Raw genomic sequence first — 10267 nt, forward strand, 5'->3', positions numbered from 1 at the left:
GACCTGTAATAATGAATAAATTCGTCCTGCCTAACAAAGTATTATCGCTGCTAACAGAGTTCTCAGGAACTAGCTGTAAAAGCCAAGGTGCTCTTATTGAGCCTATATAAGGCTCTCAGCTTGAATATACATCAGCAAGTTTGCATGGAAATACAAGACACTTCAAAGATTAGTCTCAAAGCAGTTCTAAAGCATGTAGTGGTACCACTTTTCAGAGATAAGGATGCTAGAAATTTTTTTCATTGACATTTATTTTTCCTTACTCTCACTCTTTGAAATGGTTGAACTATATAGGTTCATTTAGCTGAAAGGCATTTGAAATGATTGGATCATTTGGGATGAAGTAAATAAGACAAAACCCAAACAACTAAGATGGAAAATTTCAGTTTGAAAGATTTGATAAGAAAATTATAAGGAACTGGATAATCTATCTTTTAGTTTGGATATGTTCAGCAACAATAGTGCCACTACCTGCAAGTATTACAATATAATTAATATTTATGTTCTTTGATTTCAGGAAAAAAATTATTAACCTTTACTTCTTATCAATTTAAAATGTTTTCATTGTTCATACAAAATAGCAAGGTCAGAAACTAGGACCAACTTCGCACTTGTTTTTCAAATGTTCATTCACAAGCCTTCATCATCTAAGACCTTCCTCTATGCTGTGTAATATAAAAGCCCAGAAGGTGGCGGCAAATAGTCTTCCTTACAAGAAACAAACTGTCTATTCCAAAGAAAGCTAACATGCCCGTGGCCAAAAAAGTTTCAGCCATTCGCTCTTTATAGGCATAATTGTATTGTATTTTGATAACCATATATGGATAAAGATTAAACGATAATGGAAAGCACTGATTTTCTTTCATTTACTCAGGTGCAAACTCAGCTGAATAACTAATTTATGACAGGTTAGCAGCATGCTTATATTTCTTTTCCATATCGTCTCTTTGCAGTATTGAAGGCCTAATTCTAATATCTCACTTTTCTCTTCTAGCATTACTTGACAACTACAAAGGCCTGTATTGGCAAAAGCAGAATTTGCCACAGAGCTTGTGTAAGATGGTTGACAGTAACTGTTTCATTAGTTCGTATACTAATGACGCAAACAAGATTATTCTCCCCTAAACAATCTAAATGGAATAAATTGGGTTCCAGTTCTGAAATTCCCTATAAATTTTTGAAAGCAAGCCCTGACAAGACAGCTTTGAGGAAGACAGGATCAGACATGAACTATGTCATTGTAATCTATTATTAGTCTCAGTACAGACTCTGACAAGGCTTTAATTGTTAGACAGGTAAGATTCCCTGCCTCTACAGCCATCAGTATCCCCATTAACCGAAATGCTCTTTTCCAGTTTTAGCCTGCTATTAATTATTTCCAGAGTTTCAAATAAATATGATTTTTCTATTTTATTTCAAAATTTTTGGGATTCGTATTGTAAAATAGCTGGCAGCATTTCCGAGAGAAATTATTTATTATTTTTTCATTACATAAAGTGTAAATTGTAAATGGTTTGGGATGAAAAAAACTATAATAAGATTAACAATATGTCTCACTTCCATGCACAGTTCAGTTTAAAAATCTGAAGCGCTTGTTTTATGGTTAAAGAAAATGGAAGGAAAGAATTGAAAGGCATAAAAATCGAGTATTACTTATTTTGTCCTATTATTTTCTCAGTGGTTTGATCTCTCACTGCAGTAGCTATCACAAGCCCATAGAAAGCAAAATGAGAAATGCATCACTCTGGACTTTTTATGAAGACGGTAATTTTTTGAGATTGTTTTATCTACTTCCTCCTCCTTTGTCCTCTTTTTGTGTAAACATTAGCCAGGTGCTCACGTTAACTCAGATTTGAACATGCTTTGATATGGGACTAAGGACCAGGTCTAAAATGAATAGTAAAACTAAAACTGCCTTAATGACTTAGACACCTAGGTCAATTTTTTTGAAGTGACTTAATCAGGTGGGAGTCTACAATGCAGAGAGTTTCACTGAGACGTGGACTATTAAGAGTCCAACCTACTTTTGAAAATAGAACTCGATTTTTTTTGAAAATCTAATATATGTCTCCTTACCTGGTGACAAGGCAGTTTCAGCATGTAAACATGTGAACGGTTTTCACTTGTAAAGGAGATGTGCCACCTGAGACAGAAAAACAGTTACTGTGAAATCATTTCACTAAGTAGTATTTTGCCTTCCCATTTGGTCTGTAAAATGAAGAATATCTTTCTGACTCTTGCCTTTAAAATTTGCACTATTTTATGAAACTAAGTATTGCTCATTTTGTCTTTCAACTTTTCGTAACTATCAAGAAATTTGAAATAGCAGTAAGTTCCAAATAACCAATTTTTCTGGACTATTGATTTAAATATTATTGAATCAAAGGTAGACATTCACACTGCTTGAACTTACATTAAACAGATCTATACGTGCACACACCTCATAAGTACTGTGTTGACATTCATTTACTTACATACTGAAATAGTTTCTTTTGGAAGTAATATTACATTCATTTGAGTTGATATTAATGCACAGCTTATAAATTGTGGTATAATAGCTTGTGGTATAATAAACATTTGCTTCATTGACCAGTTTATAAATAGTTCGCCTTTTTAAAATCAATGTTAACCTAAACCTGAAGTTTAGTCTGTTTGCACAGACACCCAAGCAGTCAGCAGCTGTTGTTAAGACTCTATGATTGCAATGGACAGCTCTGAACTGCCTTTCCTCTTCCTGAGATCCAAGAATCACTTTCCCTTCAATAACTACTGTAGAAAAGATTTTTCCCTCTGAAAACATTCACATGAGGCAATGGAAAAGAACAAATTCATCACTGTAAAGGGTTCTGGTTTGTTTTGCAGCGTAATACTTCAAGTGCTGGTATGGTATTATAATGAAACAATACATAATAATGAAATAATTCTGATAACACATCACTCTTCTTTCCCTTCTCCCTCGATTTCTGGGAAGAAGAATGGAAAATCTCTACCCCTCTTTTTATGATCTTCTTGTAGCTTAAGGGAGACAGAGGGTAGAATAATTATTCTTGATTTGCACTTCATATTTCCCACTGTCTCACTTATGATCTGGGTTTTGCACATGTTTTTTAGTACATGCTTGTCAAAAGATGTATCTCTAAGAATTAAATATGAAGGAAAAATAATAGAAAGTATTACTACGTCTGGCTGCTGCTGTCCAGTAAATGAATGATGACTTCTAGTGACTAAATGTTGCCTTAATTCCACTGTTTGTGTTTGTTAGTTTGAAGGGGCTGAACACCAAAGCAGTGATAGAAATCAGTATATGAATATCAAAAACAGATCTGCTTTGAATTTAGAAATGTTCAGACCTAGACTTTCAGTCTAGGAACACCACTACCAATAATAAAAATTAACTGCAATGAAAGCAAGGCAATATTGATCATCTCTCAGTTCCTGCATTTGAGATACACTTACATTTTAGCAAAATCATGCTTTTCTACAAGCGCCTCAAACCTATTTACCACTGACTGTGAAAAAACGTGTGATTATATGTATTATGAAGCCAAAGATTATTCAATTTCAGAATAAAGTCGGGGTAGATAGGAATATTCTAAATTTTAACTCAATAAATTATTGCAAAAGTATGTCACTATGCAATGTACAAAAATCTTCTGTGCAGGGTGCTATTGCATTACTTTTATTACAGCAGATAGCACCATAACAATCTTAGCAGTCAGTAGGCTTAGAAACCAAATTCCTCCTCCTTGAGGTAACACTGAGGCATTACAGCATACTGCCCATAACTGATGCATTTGCTATATTTCTTTCATGGGTGATAACAGAAATTAAATCATTTTCTGTGAAACAGACGTGAAAATTAGAAAATTATTCCCCTGAATCCAAAGGATTAGAACTGCTTCAAGTCGCAGCCACTTTACAAAACACAGTAGAATTGCTCCAGGCCAAAACTGATGTTTAATTTTCCTAGATTTGTAAAAAATAAAATTAATATAAAACTTTGTTTCATTCTCTCTGAGCTTACGGGAATGTAGATGATGATGACAACTACTATTTATTTTTGGAAGACTGTAGTTCAAAGTAACTAAGCTTCACTTTAGCCAAATATATTTTCACCTTCTTGGATCTTCTGAGTGCTCAAAACTTCTTCTACACACCTTTAGCATAGTTACAACTTTTTCTCTTTTGGAAATGTAGAGAAATCAGCCCGCTCCTTCTATCAATAGCTTTTCCCTTCAAAAATTATTGGTCCACTCTTCCTCCCCATCAAAAGTAAGACAGCCAGACAGAACATTATGACTGGAAATTAGTAAGTAAGTGGGGGTGTCTTAACTTTTTCCTCAAATACCTTCAGACCCTTATGGAATGGACAAAGTACTTCAGCCTTTTTCCAAGAAAATAATCTGGAACACTATTTGCCATGGCAGATTTTGTCCTCTCACAATCCAAAAAGATAACTCTTAGTTAAAAACACACGCTGTTCAGCCCTTCTTTCATGGAGGGAGAGATTAATCCTTACTTTACCAAACCTAGAGGAAATAGATATGCAATTTCACATTTTAGAATTTTAAAGTTAAAACCAGCCTATCATCAGAACTGTATCTAAACACAAGCTACCAAGTAGGAAAGGAGAAGAATCTGACTGGTCCAGGAATATCAAAACAGGACCAGGTATGCTAAAGAACTGTCCACAGATGAGAATCATCCAGCTGACAGTACCACAGTTTGATGCTGAAGCAGAAGCCTTGTTGCTGTGATTTGGATGTGGGTTGAACAGTCATCCAGAAGGAAGTAATCATTTATTACCTTCCGTGATACAGATCTTACTGAATGTGTTCACTGTACCCAGTGTACCTAGTCTCCAAACAAGGTATTTAGCACCTAACAAAGCTGTCCACTGGGGCATTCTTTGGATAACCTACTCTGTTTTTCTGTCAGAATGAAATCTCTCAGACGATGGCTATTAAGATGAAGTCTAGAAATGTACATAAATATGCAAGATCCAAGAGATCAATGAAAAAAAAAAGCAAAAGCTACTCTGGCAAATTGAAAGCCAGTGCTTTCAAACAGTACTTTGGCAAAATGGACAAGACTTGAAATAACTATTCCTATCTTGGGGTTCCGAGGTAGAAAAGGAGAATATTTATCAACTTTTAAGGCAATACTGTTTTTCCAGATAAATGGGCACAATCTCTCACTGGCCAAGTAAATTGTTACAATTGCTGTAGGTTACCTGACAGTCTGTAAATCAAATTCCACTGAAAAAATCTATCACAGACCTTTTCATCTAATAGAGTGATTACTGGGTACTCCTATTCAGAGCCAAGGAAAGCCATCCTTACATAATGAAACATTCTTCACCTCATGAGACATTATGAACTATTTGGATTCTTACCTAGTCATTTTAGGAGCCTTACTAAAGTTAAAAACAAACAAACAAACAAAACTGAATAGAAGGAATGTTAGTATAACCAAGCTCATTCCCAACGCACGACTGATGTTCCAGTTTGCTGACTGTGTATTCCTGCAAGGCCTAACATTCCAGCCAAATACAGACCCATGCTGCACAAAAGCTACTAAACTGAGCAGAATCTCATACCAAAATGAAGAAAATATTTTTATTTGCCTATGAGATTAAAATCTTCCACATCCAAAGTATTTTGCGTAAGTGCATTTTTTTCATAAGGATCAGTTCAAAAGATACAATAATATTCTCCAGATTATCGGTATTTGAGATTCTGATTTTTCTACACCAATGCTTACATGCTGAATTTATGATTTACATGACAGTAAAGCTGCTGTGGATAGATGTGATTTAAAGTACAAACACTTGTTCATTGAGGTCTTCCAAATTAAGGACTTAGGAGATACTCAAGCCAGTAAAACGCCCCTGAATCCAGCTGTCAAAACGTTGTGCTAGTTCCTGTGTACTGTATTGTTTGATTCATACAGAGGTTTTGTCTATGAGGTCATTTTAGCTCTCTTCTGCCAGTTCCCTTTCTTTGCCTTATATGATAACAAAGCTATTCGTAAAACAGTTTCCATCATCATGGAATAACATCTTATTTTCCTTTAATGATCTTGATTTTCTGTTGAATTTGATCTAACACCTGTACTACAAAAATGTAGAACTTGCTATAATGTGAACGTTTAATTTTGTCTACACTATCTCTACTTTTACAAGTGAAACTTCTACCTTCATAACATAGTAGAATGGCTCATTTTGTTAGACAAATAGTGAAATACACTCGATAAATCATCATACTCTGATGAAACTCTGTCAAAGAAAATTAGCTCCTGCTTTATCACTAATGGTTAGGCCAAAAGATACTTCTGCAACTTGATGAATTCTGAAGTTTTTCTCTAAACATGACAGACTAAAAAGTATCTTTATCTAACTGTCTTGAAATGTCAGATATTTTATGCAACACTTCTTTTAACAGTATCACTTCCCTCCACATCTCTGGAATCTCCATTAAATAAAGGGGAAATCTTCTATCTGCTCAGCACAGACTGTTCTAGAACCCTCCAGAGAGCAGTTAACAGAGGTAGACTAACTAGGTGAACCTGTTTGATCAACTTTCTCATCCCCCTGTACAACCTTATCTGCTTACACCTTTTTTAAGATTCAGACTGAGCACCACCAAACTGACTGAAAATAATGAAATCAGTAGTCTCTTTCTCAGTTTCCATCTCTTATATACAAGGCTGATATTAAAACAACTTAAAAGCCCGTGTGAAGCAGAGGTCTTTTTAAGTTTCTTAAATGCGTCAAAATCCTGCCATGCAAAAGCCTATAAAACATGAAATTTCTATGTGAATCTTTGCTAGATAAGCTACACCTTGTATGATCAGATACCTGTTGGCTGGTATCTAGATCATGCTCACAGTTATTTTAAGTTTTGGAAGCTAATTAGGAAAAGTAACAAAGGCCAATGTTGTTTGAATGAAATTCTAGCAAAGCCTCTGGCAAAAGAGCCTGGAATTTCACACCGGATTTCAGAGTTTAAGGCATTTAAACCTCAGGATATGAATCAGTGGGTGTAAATCATTGAGTTTAGGAATCACATGTATAAAGACTACTTAGTAAGAACAATGTAATTTATCTGTGTAACACAAAGAACATGTCTGGCTTGGAGAAAATAGTGTACTTGTTTCACATGCTGCCGAACGACTGTTGTAGCAGAACCTTCTCATGAACACAGTTTCTGTTTCAAAGTGCTACATTACTAAGAAGATTAGGATTCGTCAAATATGAATGGATTGCTCCTATAAATGGGTCGGAATGTACTGAAATTTTGAGGGCATTGCCTTTTAAAGGAGCCAGGTTAAGTAGCAACCTGTAAGGGTATTATTATGTGCATGATTTCATTAACTTCTTTGATTTTTTTTTGTGTTCATTTTTGTGCTCCGAAAAGTAAAACCTAAAGTCTATTAATTTTAGAGTAAGAAATGCCTTTCTTAAAACAAGATTGCCAAAGATACGTTCTCAGACAGATGTCCTAGACAGAGCCTGTTATCAAATAAATCAGGCTGTGCCTGCATGTTAGAAAGAATCTTGTAAACACACAGAGAACCGTCACAACATGACTTCCTTTTTCATTATTGAGAATGGTCTTTTCAGAACAAGGCACGCTAGCTAGTAGTGGAAAAGCTGCACAGCTGCCAACGTAATTGTACCTTTTCTGTAAAAGCCTGTCTTTGGTCTATTTACTTTCCTCAAAAACTCAATTTGCTCTGTCTTTGTTCCTGTTTCTTTCTCTGCCTCCTTTTTAATACCTCCACTATTTCCACTAAATTAAAGTATTAAAAAGTACCCATAGACATAAAAAGGGATTGCAAGGACGTCACGTGCTTTCAGGGTCTGTGGTTCCAGTTTGGAAGTGAAGAGAAGGGGCTTCCTTTCTGGTTGTTTATTAACTATATTTGGTATTTTGTTTTCCTAGGCAAGAAGCAGTGGACGCTCATTATCACTTCCTGGGAGACCTTCTTCATTCATTTCTCAAGCCATGTCTCCTACTTCTCCTCTTGTATTTCAGCCTGCCCCTGATTACTTCAGCAAGCCAGACACAGCAGCCGACAGGCCTGGAAAGAGACTGACTCCCTGGGAAGCAGCAGCAAGATCCCCTCTTGGCCTAGTGGATGAAGCTTTTGGGCCCCAAAATATGCAGGAATCCATTGCTGCTAACGTAGTATCAGCTGCTCGCAGGAAAACACTTCCTGAGCCACCAGATGAATGGAAACAAAAAGTTTCTTATGAGCCTCCAGCCCCAAGTGCTAGTGTAGCCTTATTAGGAGGGAAGCAATCGGGTATTTTATCACCCCCAAAAAGTTCCCTGTCTGCCCCAAGTGCCACCACGCAGGCTGGCTCTCAGCTGCAGTATCCTTACTCCAGTCAACAGTCCAGAACAGATCCTGATATAATGTCCATGGATTCCAGGTCTGACTATTGCTTGTCAACAGCTGATTCAAACTACAATCCACAGCCAAGGGGATGGAGGCGTCCAACATGAGCAGCTGAAGGGCCTGGCATATTTTCCCTTCTTCCAGCTTTACAAGCCTTACATTTGAGTTGGAGAAGGAAAGTTTCTTGCTGGCCTGACCATCTCTGAACTAAAGAAATGAGGAGGCAAAATTGAATGGAGCACAGTTTTCACATGACTGCAGAACTAGCAGCCTCTAGAATAGATTCAGTTTTACACCTAACCTAAGATTGTTCTGTTTGTCAAAAGGCAAAAATATGTATTTCTTGGGGTGAGGGGTGGGATCAAAGTGGGGCAACCAATGTGATTGATACAAAAATCTAGGAAGGATGTAGATGGAGATAGTACAAGTGCTTACAGTTAAGTTCATGTGAAAAAAACCCAAGTACAATAAGGGCATTGTAAAGGCAAGAAGTATTTTACAGGATCTTGTAAGTTTTCTGGGTATGTTTGACATCTGAGTTCCAAGGATATAACCAGACTTGGTAAAGCTCCAGTGGAAATGGAATACTTGGAAGCACTGGCTTATTTGCCATATGTTTTCTTTACTGCATTTTTAAAATGAGCTAAGAAAGTAAATCAATTAATATTTTTACTGTGGCAGCAGTTAAAATACATCGGCGGTCATGGTACCTGAATCCCCACAACACATAGATATATGCAATCTTATGCAGCCACCCATTTCAGATGGATTTCAAGACAGTTTTGATGAAGTTTTACACATTGTAATTAATCAAATAATCTGAACACAACAGGAAGAAATGTGTTATCAACAGAGATCAGTACCATGACACCTGAACAACAAAAAGGATGAGGAAAGTATTTAGAGTGTATTTAAACTGGCTTGCAAGTTAATTTTGCAATAAACTATCGAACAAGACAGAGGCTGAACAGCCTTTATTTCTCTGTGAAATGCACTACTTGCTGAACATTTACTGCTACAGTGTCTGGTATCTGACTGGCTGGGCAGTTATTCTTAGTATCCAGGTAGCTCAATGTTTAGAAAGACTTTGATTTGTATGCTCCGTTTGGAAGACATAGATAAGTTGTTTATCACGAACAATACCTGTTCTACATAGAAATTGGTATGTGAAAGAGGGTTTATGACATGTGTTACACGGTATGAGTCTAGTACAAGTAGCAAATATTTGGACGGTTGTAACAAACTATCTTGATGGATCTGAAGAAATGGTAAATAATTTTTGCTGGTGATACATATCTTGCTTTTACAGCTTATTTAAACAATAGAAATATGTGGCTAAAACTATATGTATTCCAAGATTATGGGTAGTTTAGATGTTGTTAAAGCATAACAAGTTTTACAAAGTGTTCTGCGTCCTCCTGATTTTGTGGGGCATTCTTCAAGGATCTGTCAAGCAGTTAACTAAAATTACTGCAGAAGCACTGTTAACTATCCTTCGTTTCAGTAAGGTTGCCAACTGTGAGTAAAGTTATTAGATTAGATTAGAAAGAACTAAAACGTATATGCAGTAAGACAGAATGTACTACAAGACATTCCCATCCGCAAAGAATTTTCAATTATAGCAGTTATAAAATGTAATTGGTATAAAGGAAAAAGGAAAATTAAACCCAAGTTCAGCTGAGCTGGAACTTCCCGTAAGAGCAAATAAGTACATGAAAAATATACCCTTAATGAGTTTAAGTTGGCAGCAATTCTCTAGTCAAACAGAAGCCTCCCTGATATCAACTGATCCTTTTGACCAAGCAGGAAATGAAGACATGGGAGTTGTAAACCTTTAAATTAGGATCATATTGCTATAGCA

General features: G+C 36.2%; 1 protein-coding gene across 1 annotated transcript in view; it reads left to right on the forward strand.

Moving 5' to 3' along the window:
• Positions 1-8513, forward strand: part of SYNPO2 (synaptopodin 2) — a gene marked incomplete at its 3' end in the record, with an annotated part of 91152 nt that extends 82639 nt beyond the window's left edge. The window contains exon 5 of the mRNA XM_082482008.1: positions 7947-8513. Within this exon, the coding sequence (XP_082338134.1) occupies positions 7947-8513 (567 nt within the window). The remainder of the gene's footprint in view (positions 1-7946) is intronic.
• Between the last annotated feature and the right edge of the window lie 1754 nt (positions 8514-10267).

This window comes from Vanellus vanellus (genome assembly GCF_965231255.1).
Source record: "Vanellus vanellus genome assembly, chromosome: 4".
In the NCBI taxonomy this organism is placed as follows: domain Eukaryota; kingdom Metazoa; phylum Chordata; class Aves; order Charadriiformes; family Charadriidae; genus Vanellus; species Vanellus vanellus.